Source organism: Sceloporus occidentalis, unplaced genomic scaffold, assembly GCF_023333645.1.
Source record: "Sceloporus occidentalis isolate IW3139 unplaced genomic scaffold, rSceOcc1.0.p SCAF_6, whole genome shotgun sequence".
NCBI lineage: Eukaryota > Metazoa > Chordata > Lepidosauria > Squamata > Phrynosomatidae > Sceloporus > Sceloporus occidentalis.
This window is the reverse complement of record NW_028316986.1, coordinates 42,005,871-42,022,736: the sequence shown is the minus strand read 5'-3', so window position 1 is coordinate 42,022,736 and position 16,866 is coordinate 42,005,871. Positions and strand designations below refer to the sequence as shown.

The window sequence follows — 16,866 nt, the reverse complement described above, 5'->3', positions numbered from 1 at the left end:
TTAACCAGGGTACATTTTTGCCTTGTTCTTTTTGTTTCTTGGGGGTTTACAGAGACCACATGCTTGGACTGGAGACTGGTGTGGACCAGAAAAGGGAGATATTTGAACTACAGGAGCCATTCCAAGACAAAAGGCTCTTTCCAAGAATTGAGCACAGATACTCCTTCCCCAGAGACATGTCTTCCCCACCCAGCTGTCCCATCTCCCCACCAGAAAAAATGATTCTTCTGCTACATCTTCTCTAAGTCTGTCTGGTGAAAGAAAGCAGGAACAGCAGTGCAACTCCAACTTGCAAGCCAAGGCCCAGGAAAGCTCACAAAGCTTAAGCAGGGTCCCAAATGTGAAACCTCCTTTTTGCCGTCACTTCTCCCTACCACCATGTGCTCTCACTCTAATTCCAGTCTGTCCCAAAATGGTATTGTTCTGAGCCACAGAACTGATGTCCTATGTCCATGCCTTATGAGAGTTTCCCAGTTGCCACTACTAGTGAAAGACTTGGCTAGGAGAATGAGCTCACATGGCAAACGGTGGGAGACACCACCACACAAAATGATTAGAAAGGCTGCATGGTGCTTTTGGGGGATCTGAAAAGAGTTTTCATGCAAGCCTCATCCCCTCCATGGTCCTAAAGGCCACTGGTTCCCCCTTGTCTTTCTTGCACACCACCAATACTTTGACTGGAGGTCCCCTTGCTGCCACCTTTCCCCTCACCATCCCCCTAGATCCTTCCACCTCCCCCAGGGGAGATCTACAACTCACTTTGGGAATCGTTGCTCTAAAGTAAATGTGCATAGACTATAGCCTATGAGACTGTAAATTCCATTGTTCAGCAGATATCAACTAGATTTTGGGATATGACTTTGATGTCTACAGCTCTCTTCTCTTCTAAATCGCTAGGCATTGATCATCTAAATTTAACAAATAATTTAAAGTGCCATGAATTAATATAAAGTTATTAAAAATTTTACTTACTGGATTTTAAATTCTTGTATCTTCTGACCAGCTCTTATTAACACAGTTTTTATGGCTCTCATGCCAAAATCATAATGATCCTAGAAATAATAAAATAAGTTTTTTCCCCTGCTTTTACAGAACCTTCTGCAAATGTCCTCAGTAGGTGTGAAGTAAACAGAGATTCTGAACATTAAAACTTGCAAGACTGGGAACATACCTCTTTTTCTTGCTATCTCCAGTAAGCAGTCTTCTTGATGTTACTGAGACAAAGAATTTAATTTTAAAAGTAAAAACTCTAAGGTTACAGGTTGCTAATTTTTTTGAGAAATTTTCTAAGAATTTTTCTAAGAGCTAAGAAAGAGCAACTGACTAAGGCATAATAATAGGAGTATAATAGGTAACAGGAGTATAGCCCCATAAGATAGAGATAGAATCACAAAGAACACCACCCAGGGTGAAGGGGTTTCCCCGCAGACAATGAATTACTAATTAAATAGACACAAATCCCCCTGTACATCCCCCCCACAACTCACCTCCAGGCTTTGCCATTAAACACAATACAATACACAAACTATCTCCACCATTAATAACCAAACCACTTTCTCCCAATCAAGGGTCCCACAGGTATATATACTCCACACACTCCCATGTCACCATCCCCTGAAGATGCTAGCCACAGATGCAGATGAAATGTCAAGAATAAATTGCTCCAGAACATGGCCATATAGCCTGAAAAACCCACAGAAAACTATGGATGCCAGCTGTGAAAGCCTTCGACTTCACACAAGGAAGAATATCACTTTGGAGGAGGAACCTGCAACGAAACAGACTCTTAATGATGATAGAGCCAAACTTGGCTCTTTCAAATGGAGGATAAATCTGACAGAACATGGAGAAATGGATTTACCTCTGCTAACATCTGCCTGGAATACCATGGATAAATCAGAATGTAGTTTACCTTGTCTTCCCTGCTCTTAACTATTACTTCATGAACAGCAAGGGAAACATGTAAATAAGTGGATTAACCAGTTGTGCAGAAATGTATCACCCAAAGACACCATCAGTGCCCACCTTTGTGGCAAGAAGCAACTGTGTCTTCTAAAGCCCTCTCTACTTTGAAGTTTGCAAAATATCTTTACAAAGAAGAACCATTCATAAGTCATGGCCATGTCTAAACTGAGATGATCAAAAACAATACTATTCTCCAGTCATGTGAATTGCTGTGGGTGACGCAGATCAGGGCATGACTCCCAGAGATCTACTTTGAAACAAAATAATGTGATCAGTTTGGGGCTTCCCTGTTTGTTGGTACAGAACATGGTAATGGTATTGTCTATGGAGGTTTGTACCACCATGTGGGAAACTATAAGTTAAAACATACAGAATGCCTTTATGATCACTCACTACTCCTGTGCATTGATATAGATTATTCATCCAGTAACTATGTTGCAAATATGCAGGTTTTGCAGTACCCTCCTCAACCTAGCTGGGGTACATCTGCCACTAAGATAAGGGACAACTGAGGTTGATGAAGTGACACACTGGTAGATATACTGGCAAACAAGTGTCCATATTTGATGTCCCTCGATATATTCTCAGGAAGAGTCATCATCATCCAAGAGTTAAATGGTCAGTCTGTGAACTCAAACAGAAGGGCGCTTCTGCATTTGTACATAATGATTTGGAAAGTACAACAGCTAAGCTGAGTGTTTTGACAGAAGCCCCACCCCTGGGGAAACCATGCATGTCTAGGGTAAGGCGCCTGTCCTTCGCTCAGTTCCGATATGCCACAGTAGAGGAAATTTAAGGAAGAAAAGAGCCTCTGTGAAGGAAAGTGGATGAGATGTGTGAGTACACAGAAGATTACTCAAATAACAGGTTCGACTGCTGAGGCCTTGACAAGCATGGACAGTGGCAATGAGGTCCTCGGGTCGTAGGTTTGATTAGTTTCCTTCTCTTAAATGGTTGACCTTACAGGGTTAGATGAGCATCATCTGCCCGGGTTTGGGATTAGAGTTTAGCAGTCGAACCTCTGGTTTAAAGGGTGAGGCCAGTTCTGTGCACGCTGTGCTCCACCAGAAAAATCCATTGCACAGGCTCGAAGGATACATCCAACGTCATCAACGCGCTTGTAGAAAGCATGGATGAGTCTTTCCTGAATCTTCATTCGTGAAGTAAAGCCAAGACTCAAATAACAAGTGTCGCAAGTAAACAACTTCGTATTTGTTGTCTCTTTTAAATTATTATTATTATTTGCCCTCAAAATTGGGACTCAAAGTGTCTCACGATTTAAAAGAACAACACAATTAAAAACATACAAAAAGATATATAAACGGTAAGATACAATAAAAAATGAAATATAACTAAATAAGATAGCAGTGTTAGTCTCTTGCAGCATAAAAAGGAGAAGGGAAAATTCCTTCCTTTTCCCCCTTCATCTTCCCTTTTTTCTTTTTGCTGTCTCTGTTGCTCATATATAGGTGACTAGTAAGCTGACTTCCCTGAAGGCAGTACAGAAGTCAAAAACAAATTGAATTGAACACTGCTCTCCTGAATGCCCTCTTTCTTTCTTTGTTCTTACTTCAAGGTTGTAACAACAGGTGAAGATGAATGACTGTGTGAAGATGGATGATTCTATGGTCAGCAGTTCCAAAACACTGATGACCAAAGACCTTTCTTAATGAGACTGTCTAGATTGCACCCCATCCCAACATCTATACATCTGTTGTGACAAGGGCTTGAGGTCTTGGGATGGAGAAGGGCGTGCTGACATGGATCCAGCCATCAGTGGAGGGATTTCTGTAGAAACCTCAGTACCATGAGCCAATTTCTCAGAGTCCTGAACCAGATCAAATGAGGCAATGAATGAAGCCTGGAAAGAACACATCCAAATGTGTGCATTTGGGGTCACCAATGCAATTAACGCCAAGTAGTCCAGAATAATTTGAACCTCTCAAGCTCTGAGACATTGGTACTGAAGGCAACTCTGTACTGATTTGCAAAGATTGTTGAAATGCTTGAGAGGTAGAAAAGCAGCCTGGCCCGTGGAGTCTTGGATCACACCAATGAACAGAATTCAATGCATCAACTGAAGATTGGACTTTTCCTTGTTGAGGCAAAGTCCCATTCTGTCCAAAAGAGCCAATATTGTCTGTATATGCTGTAGCAACAGCCTTCTGGAAGAGGCAACTGCTAACCAGTCACCTATGTATGGATACAGGACAACAGTGTGCTCCTGAAGAAAAGCCACGACAACAGCCATCATCTTTGTAAAAAGTGAAGGAGCTGTTCTGAGGTTAAATGGTAAAACTCTGAACCTGTACAGCTTTCTTCCTACAGTGAAGCACAGGAAACATATGTGACAATGCTGAATTGAAATATGGAAATAAGCATCTTTTAAGTCCAAAGTGCTGTACCAATCCACTTCTTGCATCAATGGGAGGATGAATGATAAAGACACCAATCAGAAGTGCAGAGGACAAATATACAAATTTACATCCCTCAAGTCCAGAATTGGCCTCAGACCACCATCCTTTTTGGTGACAATAAAATAGTTGATCCTGCATATCCATGGATACTTTATCCACAGATTTGACTATCCACAGTTTGAAAATATTTTTAAAAATATATAAATTTCAGAAAGCAAACATTGATTTTGCCGTTTTATATTGCATTTTACCATGCTATTGTATTTAATGGGACTTGAGCATCCACAGATTTTGGTATCAAGATCCTGGATCCAAACCCCAGCAGATATCAAGGGCCCATCAGGAACACACACCCATACAATGAACTTCAGATTGAGGTACAGGCTTGATAGCTCCTTTCTGCAAAAGACTGTCTGTTTCTTGGTGTAGAACGATGGAAGGAGACATGGACTGGAGAAGTCCTGTTGGAAGATCCAACTCAAATTTGATGGTGTAGCCTTTCATCATGATGGCGACTGCCCATGAGTCCATGGTGGTGGAATTCCACGTCTCACAGAAATTTCAAAGTGATTGTAAAATGGAGGAGAAGGCATTGGTGGAACAGGGGGATAGACAATCAAAGACCTTCATGATAGAAAGGTATGAGAGATGGAGGAACTGAAGGTCTGGTGGACTCTGGGCTGTTCAGGATGGAGAGAGGCTTGAAGTGTGGAAACTCAGTAATCATGGTATTGTCTGACAGAAAGCCAAATTCAGTGCTCGTATGTGCCATTCGGTTTCTTCTTCATTTGTTCAGATTTGAACTTCTGGCCAGAAGCAGTGGGTTTCCAGCAGTACTGGAAGTGGATGGAATGCATCAAAACTAAGACCTTGATTGGATGTACAATCATTTCAAGTACTGTCCATACTTGTGGTCTTCATACCAAAACCTAGAGAAAGAGTGGACAAGAAGATTGAATCTGAACTTCCTCACAATGAACTGCTTCTTATGAGTGTGCTTCAGCCTGGAGACAGTCTCTGAATTGTACAGGCCATCAAACGGAAGATCTTCTATGACCACCTGGGCTTGGTCAGAAAGACCTGATGATTGAAGCCAAGCATGTTGATACAGAGCTATCGACCCTGCCATCACCTTGCCCCCATAGTCAGGGATGTGTCAAGTAGTCGTTATCTTATGATTTGCCAGCTTGTGTGCCTCTGATTGCAGGAACTAAGCTACTTTGCAATCTTCATCCCTGAGCTCATTAAGGAATGGTTGTCACCTTCTCCCAAAGGAGTTGGTTGTAGGCCTCCATACAAGACAAGCTGTTACAGATCTAGGGATGAGAGCAGCTGAAGAGTAGAATTTCCTTCCCATGGCACTGAGCTTTTTTCCCCATTTGTCCACAGAATGCAGACAGTGTGAACTGGACAGCATTGACAGTGATGGAATTAGGTTTCACGTGCTGCCCTAGAGGAGGAATGGCTGAATCACCTACCCTATGCTGTTGGGAAGTAGACTTTCCAACTCCAGGGGTTTGTGGATGAAGCGGATTATCTAGATCCATTTCAGTCAGGTTTCAGGCCTGGCTACAGCCTTGGTTGCCTTGGTGGATGACCTACGCAGGGAACTGGATAGGGGGAGTGTGTCCCTGTTGGTTCTCCTGGACCGCTCAGCGGCTTTCGATAACATCGACCATGGTATTCTTCTGGATCACCTCTCTGGGATGGGACTTGGGGGTACTGTTCTACAGTGGCTCCGTTCCTTCCTGGAGGGGGAAACCCAGAAGGTGGTGCTGGGGGACTCCTGCTGGACCCCCTGGTCATTTGTCTGTGGGATCCCTCAGGGTTCTGTGTTGTCCCCTATGCTGTTTAACATACACATGAAGCCGCTGGGAGAGGTCGTCTGGAGTTTTGGGGTGCAGTGTTATCAATATGCAGATGACACTCGACTCTACTACTCCTTTCCATCTCAATCCAAGGAGGCTGTCCTGGTCCTAAACCAGTGTCTGACAGTAAGGGCTGTTCGACAGTGGAACAAACTCCCTCGGAGTGTAGTTCAGTCTCCTTCCTTGGAGGTCTTTAAGCAGAGGCTGGATGTCCATCTGTCGGGGATGCTTGGATTTGGATTTCGTGCATGACAGGGGTTGGACTGGATGGCCCCTGTGGTCTCTTCCAAGTCTACGATTATATGATTCTATGATCAGTAATGGACTAGATGAGGGCAAACAAGTTGAAACTTAATCCAGATAAGATAGAGGTGCTCCTGGTCAGCCGGAAGGCAGATCAGGGAATAGGGATCCAGCCTGTGTTAGATGGGATCACACTCCCCCTGAAGACACAAATTCGCAGTTTGGGAGTACTCCTGAACTCAACTTTGACCCTGGAGGCTCAGGTCTCTGCAGTGGCCAGGAGTGCTTTTGCACATTGAAAACTTATGTGTCAACTACGCCCATTCCTTGAGACACCAGATCTGGCCTCAGTGGTACATGCCTTGGTTACATCACGTTTGGACTACTGTAATGCACTCTACATGGGGCTGCCTTTGAAGAGTGTTCAGAAACTTCAGTTAGTCCAAAGAGCTGCTGCGGCCAGGCTGATAACAGCAGCAGGTTATAGAGATCACACAATGCCTCTATTGAAACAGCTCCACTGGGTACCAGTCTGTTTCCGGGCACAATTCAAAGTGCTGGTGATGACCTATAAAGCCCAATATGGCTCAGGTCCAGGCTATTTGGCAGACAGTATCTCCCTATATGAGCCGGCCTGGGCCCTGAGATCCTCAGGGGAGACCCTTCTCTCCATCCCACCACCATCACAAGCATGGTTGGTGGGAACACAAGAGAGGGCCTTTTTCTTGGCTGCCCCTAGACACCACTTTAGGGAGAAAGAAAATGTGTGGCCTGAGGACCACTTTTTCCCTATGAAAAATTAGAAAGGGCTCATCTGAGAACAGCACTGTCAGCTCAGAAAACCTTATGGCTGAAGGGATAGCCACTGGAAATGCCACTTTAAGCTTAAGTAGTCCCAGGGAAACTAAGCCCAAGAGTTCAAAAGGTGGCCTGGTAACGTGCATAAGCCACAATGAAAGTGACCAGGAAGGAGCCAGCGCAGGTACCGGAGAGTATAGATGGTGTAGACCCTTTAAAAACCTCTTTAGGGTAGGTGAAGAGTTTAGCAGATGGCGAAGCAGGGGGCTGGTTAGCTATAATAGCTGACAGATAAACCTAGAGAGGTGAAAAGGTCAGTCCTTGATCACAAACAAGCAACCAAACAGTTTCATTTATATACTGCTTCATACTGAACTAACAGTGTCTAAGCAGTTTACAACTGTAAGCTAATTGACCCCAAGAATCTGGGTACTCATTTTAGTGACCTCGGAAAAATGCAAGCCTGAGTCAAGCTTGATCCCTTTTGCTGGTATTGAACTCGCAACCTTATCGTTTTGAGTGAGTGGCTGCATTACAGGCATTTAACCACTGCACCACCAGATGGAGCAGGAAGTGAAAGGCTGTAGAGAGTTGGACCAGCGAGCACAGCTCAGCTCTAGCTTCGGCAAAGATACAAAGGCACTTCCACTTATAGGAGTAAGACCATTTGGTAGACTCCTTCCTGAAAGTAGAGAGGACTCACAAAGGTTCTGGAGCAGTCAAGGCCAGATCCTCCAAACTGTCATGTGGAGGCTGTGTAGATCTGGGAGTTGGAGTGGGAGAAGAGGTCTGGCCAGTTTGGAACTTTGAGGCATTGGCCCCTGAACAGGTGAAGTAGGGTGGAAAACCAAGGTTGCTTTGGCCATTAGAATCTGAAGCAGTAGTATCAAACAATTATACTGTAGATATAGTATATCTTGATTTCAGTAAGGCCTTTGACAAGGTTTCTCATAACATTCTTGCAAACAAGCTTGTAAAATGTGGGCTAGACAAGGTAACTATTACATGGATTTGTAATTGGTTGACTGGCCGAACCCAAAAGGTGCTTAACAATGGCTCCTTTTCATCCTGGAGAGAAGTGACCAGTGAGGTCCCACAAGGCTCTGTCCTGGGGACAGTGTTATTCAACATATTTATCAATGACTTGGATGACAGAACTGGGGGCATATTCATCAAATTTGCAGATGACACCAAATGAGGAGGAATAGCTAATACTCCAGAGGACAGGATCAAAATTCAAAATGACCTGAATAGACTAGAAAGCTGGGCCAAAGCTAACAAAATGAAATTCAACACGGAGAAATGTACGATACTGCACTTAGGGCGGAAAAATAAAATGCACAGATATAGGATGGGGGTCACCTGGCTGAACGAGACTACATGTGAAAGGGATCTAGGAGTCCAAGTAGACCACAAGTTGAACATGAGTCAACAGTGTGATGTGGCAGCTAAAAAGGCCAATGCAATTTTAGGCTGCTTCAATAAAAGTATAGTGTCTAGATCAAGAGAAGTAATAGTGCCACTATATTCTGCTTTGGTCAGGCCTCACCTGGAATACTGTGTCCAGTTCTGGGCACCACAATTTAAAAAGGATGTTGAAAAACTGGAGCGTGTCCAAAGGAGAGCGACTAAAATGGTGAAGGGTCTGGAAACCATGCCCTGTGAGGAACGACTTAGGGAGCTGGGGATGTTCAGCATGGAGAAGAGAAGGTTAAGAGGTGATATGATAGCCCTGTTTAAATATTTGAAGGGATGTCATATTGAGGGAGCAAGATTGTTTTCTGCTGCTCCAGAGACTAGGACCTGGAACAATGGATGCAAGCTCCAGGAAAAGAGATTCCACCTCAACATTAGGAGGAACTTCCTGATAGTAAGGGCTGTTTGACAGTGGAACACACTCCTTCAGAGTGTGGTGGAGTCTTCTTCTTTGGAGGTCATTAAGCAGAGGCTGGATGGCCATCTGTTGGGGATGCTTTGATTGAGATTTCCTGCATGGCAGGGGGTTGGACTGGATGGCCCTTGTGGTCTCTTCCAACTCTACGATTCTATGATTCTATGAATTAAAGAACTAGCATCTGATTTCTTGACAGCTAGAAAAAGGCTTTGAGAAATGGCATCTTTGAACACCACCTGTTGGAACTAACAAGTCCCAATCCTGCTCCTAGCACTCTCCCCACATTTCCTTCCCTCTGCACTCCCTTGATAACTCCTAGCAAATTCAGAGAAAAAATATTGGTAACTTTCATACTTTGTGCTGGGTGTGCATGAATGTGTTTATAAGTTTTAAGAGCTCGTGATTTGTTTATTTCTATACTGGCAATCTTATATAATTCAGTATAATATTGTAGGTCCACATGCGAACCTATGGTTATTGTACTGTTGTGTGCCTTCAAGTCATTTTTGATTTATGGTGACCCTAAGGTGAACCAATCACAGGATTTAGTTGGCAAGTTTTTTCAGGAGTTTACCATTGCCATGAGGCTGAGAGAATATGATTTGCCCAAAGTCACCCAGTGGGTTTCCATGGCTGAGCAAGGATTCAAATCCTGCTCTCCAGAGTCATAGACCAATGTTACAGACCATGCTGTAATGTGGACTACTACACCATAGTCCACCATTACCACATTGGCTATGTGGTAGGCAAAGCAATATCACCTCCCCACTTGCTGAACAGCTTCTGAAGTTATCCCCACAGCCATCCTATGTCTTCCGGGGAGAGGAGGATTTCAGAGCATCTGGTTACATGTCTTTATCAGGTAATCAAGGCAAGGATGTCTGCATTACTACTCAAACATCATTTTGTAAATGATTACTGTTATGGCAATTTTACTGTTTGTACTTTTTGCATTTTAATTCCTTTTCACCCTGTGGCTATAAACTACTCAGCCACTATGTAAATATGCCAACTGAGACAATCCTTCAAAGCTTGCACAGAAATAGAATTTGTTAAGGTGCCACAAGACTCTTTGTTATTTTGGCTGTACTAGATTAACAGACTCCTCTGAAAATTTTACCTGCTGTGACAGCTGCTTGTTAGAAAGATGATAAAGATCTACTATCTTTCCTGAAAGTAATTTTGCTGATTTGAAACCTTCTGAAAACAACATTATTTCAGCAATGAGTTCATAATCTGGTACCATCATGGAGATAGGGCGAAATAATGACTTCAAGTTGTCTGGGAGTTCTACACGACCTTTGTATCTTAAAAAGAAAAGGAAAAATCACCAGTCTATTTTTAATTTAAAATTAAGAATTCTTTAATCAATAATAATAATAGGAAAAACAATAAGAGAAACTCAGTACAAGCATAGGAGATTTGTGTACTATATAGCTCTGGAAGACAATTGTGTGCATCATTGCTATTACACAAAATTTATTGTAAATAAATAAGAATTTATGTGCCACTCAAAATTTATCTTGAAAAAAATAACTCTTTAGATAGATATTTAAAAGCATGTGAAGGAAACTAGCAGTTTAATACAGCAGGTTTTTTAGGGGCACTGATGTAGTGTAAATGTGGTTCTCATGTTTTTACATGTATAAAATGATCCCAGGTTCAATCCCTGATATCAGCAGGACAATTATCAGTCAGTATGCTGAATTAGATTAAGCAGTGGTTTGATGGTATGAGGCATCATATGTTCACACGACAAATGATTTTGCTAGCCCTTCTAATTTTATTGAATGATTATAGAGAGCATTATCACTTACCCAGGATTCAAGGTAATAAAGAATGCACAAAATGGTTTCAGACGAATTTCTTTTCCTTCCAATACAAATCTATGGCAAATATTAGATTATTTTAAAGACAGTTTTAAAATCAGAATATGGGCAGAATTCTTACTAAAGCCATCTATTTCTCTATTTCTCTGTTGATTCAACATGAGTCACCCTATAGCTGAAGCTCACAGAGCAATATATGAAAACATAAAATTAAGCAGAATAAAATCCACTGAAATAAAATAAAAATAAGAACAGTTAGAATAAAACTGAAAACTAAATGACAAGAAGATTAAATCTCTAATTTTTTAAGAGCCACAGAAATAAAACAGCTCTTAGACACACTTTTAAGGTAAAATTGGGCAGTAAAGCATACAACAAGTTAAAGTGACAAGAGAAACGAAAAAGTCATTGTCTTTTATTTGGCACCAAGCATAATATAAAATAATGAAAAAATGGCACAAAATGGACCCCTTGGGGGGCTAATAGTCAAGAGCAGTCATCTCAGTATGCAAGGGCACAGACTAATTGACTGCGGCCTCTGTTATGATCTCAGAACCTGGGCAGAAAAATATGGGAAGCAGCAGTTTTTAAGATACTGTAGGTCAAGCAGTATGGCTTTATCAACCATAAGACTTGATTTGAACTTGGAAAGAACATGGGATCCATTGCCTTCAATGGCAGCCCCATGCAAACAGCACTGAAATAAACTAAAGTGGACATTGAGATTAAATAGATATGAATCACTGATCAATGGAGCTAAGAAGATATATTTTTGTCATCTCTAAAATATGAATTTTGGGGATGCTGCAGCTCCCTAAAACTGCCTTTCTTTTCTATGATGCATGTGTGTGCATGTGTGTTATAGTACGGTAACCTCTTTCTTTCTCACATCTCTTCCTCCTCTTAGCAGAACCTGAAGCGTCTCATTGCTTAATTCTAAACTTCTTCCACCTTGCAAGTTTGCTCATTTGAGTTAGTATTTCCCCATCCTAAGCAATGTATTCTATTAGGCACCTGTTTGCATTTTGCATGTACAATTTGCAATAGATGAAGTTTCCCCATAGTATCTGCAAATTTCCCATTGCAATTATTGTGTATATATGACTGCTGTGTGTTCGTTAAAATTCCCCTTCTAGAGAATATTATGTGAAAGAGAGTCCAATAAAACTAAGGAGTTTAGCGAACAATTTAAAAAAAAAATCCGCCTTACCTTTGCTGGTTTGAATCTTAATTTGGGCTGCATCTGAATATTATCATATTCAAAATGCCACTGATGTCCCTGGCCGGGTGCAGCCCAGGTAGCTTCTGGGTAGAAGCTGTGCTCAGCTGGCCAATTTGTAAAGCCAGGAACTTCCTGGTTTTGAAAAGAGGCTGGCTGAGCATGGCTTCTACGTGGAAGTTACCCGGGTTACACCCCTCAGCAGCATTGGTGGCATTTTGAATATGATAATCTCTGGATGCAGCCTGAATTAGGATTCAAATTGGCACAGGTAAGACAGGGTTTTTTTTTAGCTGTGAGCTAAGCTCCTAAAACATACTATTGTCAAGATTACAAGATTCCTCATAGGCATGTATACACAGAATATGTATGAATTCATTTAGGTGCTCTCAGGACACACATGGTAGCTCTCCCAATTTATTATATACACAGATACAAATTGTTTCAATACTAGGGTTAAAAGGCGGAGTCTTTTCAAAATGCTTTTAAAAAGCATCAAAACCATTGTTGCTAGAGCGTTACCAAGAATACAATTAGCTGTACTCTTGCATTTCTAATTCATACAAGCACATCTTGTAATTAGAACCTCTATAAATCCCAGAGACAACGTTACTAAATACTTACTTGTTTTCAAGGCTTCTTTTTATTAAATTTCTGAAGCCCAAACATAGAAGCGTGCATGCACACGCACACACACGCACGCACGCACAAAGAAAGACAAAGCTACATGTATCTACTTGTAATGAGTAGTTTGATCATGATGATTGGGAAATTCTGGGGGATTCTGGGATTTGTTGTCCAAAAAGTAACATTTCCAAACTCCACAATAAGTCATCTGAAGTACAAGCAAAATATCTGAATAGTTTCAAATAAATACCTGACAGTGAAGCTGTCTTTAGCTGCCTTGATTGTCTGAATCTGTGAAGCCACTGCTGAAAGTACTTCTATATCAATCCGGTTGAATTCATCAAAACAACACCATGCTCCAGACTGAACTAGCCCACAGAACAATTTCCCCATCACCTTAAACAGACAGAAAGGCATATTTTTAATCAGCACTGAAGGATACATTTTAAAAATAGATGCTTTTTTTCTTTAAAACTACCCTCTTTTCATCTATAGCACTAACAAAAGTCATTCCTAACAAAATATACTTTTAACTGGGAAAATGTTCCCTCTCATTATCAAACACCAAATCAAGTTAAATTTTATTTGCGTTGAGCCAGTGGCCAATACATAACAGCAGACATAATCCATATTACTAATAATAATACTAAAACAATGTTATTTCTAAAATAACTAAAATATAGCTGTGATACTAAAAAGGATATAAACAATAAGATACAAATAAAATTATCAAATACATTGTTACACTTATAAATTAAGACTTAGTTATTGCTCTTATTCTAGCAACAGTTGCTAAAACTTTTGCCAGTTTTAATGTAACCATAGGATCACAACCCTCCAGAAGGAAATTTACAAAAAAAATTGGCTGGGTGCGCTGGTTAAGATAGCCATAAAGGGGTGGTTAAGATAGCCATAAGCTCTTCTTGTGAATCTCTATTCAAAGAACTTCACAATAAGATATGGTCAACAGTTTCAGTGTTTTCATCTCCATATACAAAAACTCAATTCTGAAATGGGATTCTCTTGTATTGGCCTTGAAGTACTGATGAAAGAAGCAAACTCAAATGAGCACAGGAGAAGGCTTTCCTGTATTGTGTGTATGCTACATGGAAATCCTGTCTGATCTTGGACAGGGTCAGCTCTGGTTAGCACTTGGATGGGATACTGCAAAAGAATACCAGGTTCTATGGCCTAAGGGACTGTACAGACCACCTCAAAAGGGCAGTCTGTAGCCGCCTGTTTTTGCCACACATGGAAGCCACACCAACCAAACGGTGCGGTCTCTGAGAGGCATAAAAAGAACCCACTCCTGGCGGATTCTTTTTGTGCCACGTGTGGGCGCCATTGCTACTCTCGTGCGCACTGATGACATACGCACAGCATGGTGTCGTTTGGACATGGCACATGTGCACATCATCATGGCAGCTGCCTTGTGGATGGGGCACCTGGATGGCGTGGCAGGGCTTGGGAGCATGCGAATTCTCCACTCTCCTGAGCCCTAAAATCAGCTCCAGGCCGGCGCTTTACTCCAGTCTGTACGGGCCTAAATTTCAGAGGAAGGAAGGGGCAAAACCACCTCTGAGTATTCCTTGCGTAAGACAACATTATAAGTTGACAGGGGATTTGAAGTGCATACACATATTGTTGACAAACCATGAAATAATGAAATCAGACACAGTCTAAGTTGGATTAAGCAAGGCTCATTTTATTTACTTATAAATTATTTAAACTGTTTAACGTCTGGGAATAAGCAAACTGATCAAAGGTGTGGGTCCAGCTGAGCCCTAGTTGTCTACCTCAGACACCTCCCCAGCTACCCCTTGGATGAAACACCAGACCCTGAGGACAATACAAAGCGATTGGTTGCAACCTCATATTTGCTAGGCAGTCATATTTGGAAGGCCACATCTGGAGTGTTCCTTCCCAAAGCCCTTGACTTTGTAAGAAAGAGTCAGTCCCAGATCAGCCCCAAAGGCAGTTGCGTGCCCCATGGAAACAGTTCCAGAGACCAACCTTTTACCACAATGGGGTGCCAAAGGAAACCTATTTACTGGTACTACTGCAAGCCAATCATTCAAGTGGGTGGCAGAGCAAGATTGAAAAAACTAATGGAGAAGAAAGCCATGTCAGTTAAACAGACAAAAATGAACATTGGCTCCTAACTTCTCAGGTTGGCACGTGGGATAGACCCATCAGTAGTGGATTGCTCTACCTGCCATCATGAGAATGGAGTAGTTGAAAAACCCCAGACAACAGGGGGGAAATCCCACACACACATACACAACTCCCCCAAGGAGCCAATGAAGGAGGGCAAAGGTAGTGGGAGGCAAGTCAGGCAGAGGTACTGGGTGGGTGCTTGTAAAGTCCCGGAACACACAGAGTGAAAGGGCAGGACAAAAAAAGCACAAATGCAGAAGTGAAAAGACAAGCGATAACAGACTCAAACACACCCCTAGCAGCCACTTATCTGAAACAGATTCCAGCAACGAGGACAAACTCACCAGCCAACATATGCTCACAGTCTACTCACCAAAATTGCCAAGAGAATACATGAGGGAGAGGGGGCAACAAGCTTCAATAGCCTTCCTACTGCCCTCCTCACACTTGGCTAACCTGGCCAAAGTGGCTCTACCGCTGGTCTCCATTCACAGTGGCCAACAAAGAGGCTCCATCCCCTGCAGCAGCCTTGCTGTGCAGTTCAAGGACTGACACTGTACATAAAGAGGTACAAAATCAGAAGAACTTGATGAGCTCTGGAAAATGCAGGGCTCAGTAGTGAAGCTATAGACAAATTATTTTGGTATTCATGTCCAGGTAATAAGTTGTGACTGGATGAGAATCTAGTGAGCAGGCAGGTGTAGACCATGGTAATGAGCTAAGTAGTCCAGGTGATTATATTAACTAATTAGAAAGGTATAATTGCCTGGTGGATCTACAGTGGTACCTCGGGATACGAAATACCCAGGTTACGAAATTTTCAGGATACGAAAAAAACCCATAGGAAATTATTGTTCCGGGTTGCGAAAGTTTTTTCGGGTTACGAAAAAACTTTTGGTGCTTTTCTGCGCGATTTCACACGGAATCGCGGCTTTTCCCCATTAGCGCCTATGGGAATTCGGCTTGCGAAAGCCTTTCGGGTTACGAAATTGACAGCGGAACGAATTAATTTCGTAACCCGAGGCACCACTGTATTGGGTCTTGGGAGTATTCACTGAATCCTGCTCTCATGGTAATGTATGCATGCTGCTTCTTCTGAATTTTGTTCTGTGCTATTCATATTGTTCTGTTTGCTTCAGTTTTTGAGACTTCTGTTAAGTAAAGTTTTGTTAAATTTCCTCAAACCTCTGCTGTCATTTTTTGCTTTAATACTCACACCCCAACAATTCAATAGCCAACAGTTGTTTTAATATTCCTTTGGTTTTGCTCGTATCTAATTGTAACGTTGTTGAAGTGAAAAACCAGTGATGGTGTTTAACTACAGATTATCAGCATTTGACCAGCTGCTGATATGTGAAACTGTTTAAACTAAAGGGATGAAACCTGTTGGATCTAAATGTAGCCACAACCATGTATGAATGTCTTCAGCCTAGCCTGTGTATGAAGAGAACTGACACCCACTTCAAACCTCAGAGCAACATTCACTTGGTACTCCAAAAACATAAAAATTAAAAAAAATAAAAAGACTGAGAAATTTAGACTGCACAACTTCTAATTATTTTAAATTATCATCGCCTAAATTCATATCCCATAAAGCAGTTGGGCCAGGGACTCAGTGCAGAAAACTTCAAGTGCCACTGGGATAATCAAACTATCCTTTCTCCGTGTGTGTGTCAGAAAGAGAGATCCATACACAATTCTTTGTCATATACTTTCTCGTTGTAATTATTATGAAGTAAACACATTTTTCATTGTTGGACTCAACATGCCCATTTTTGCTAAGCACACCTACACTTCCTTCTTTGAAAGCTCCCCCCATCTTTTTCAATTCTTTTCTTCAGTGAAAACA

General features: G+C 41.8%; 1 protein-coding gene across 1 annotated transcript in view; it reads right to left on the bottom strand.

Annotated features, from left to right (window-relative positions):
- Positions 1-16,866, bottom strand: part of LOC149310662 (dynein axonemal heavy chain 14-like) — a 352,749-nt gene that overhangs the window by 175,297 nt on the left and 160,586 nt on the right. The window contains 4 exon segments of the mRNA XM_089529413.1: positions 973-1,052; positions 10,306-10,492; positions 11,003-11,071; positions 13,111-13,256. Coding sequence (XP_089385539.1) covers positions 973-1,052; positions 10,306-10,492; positions 11,003-11,071; positions 13,111-13,256 — 482 coding nt within the window.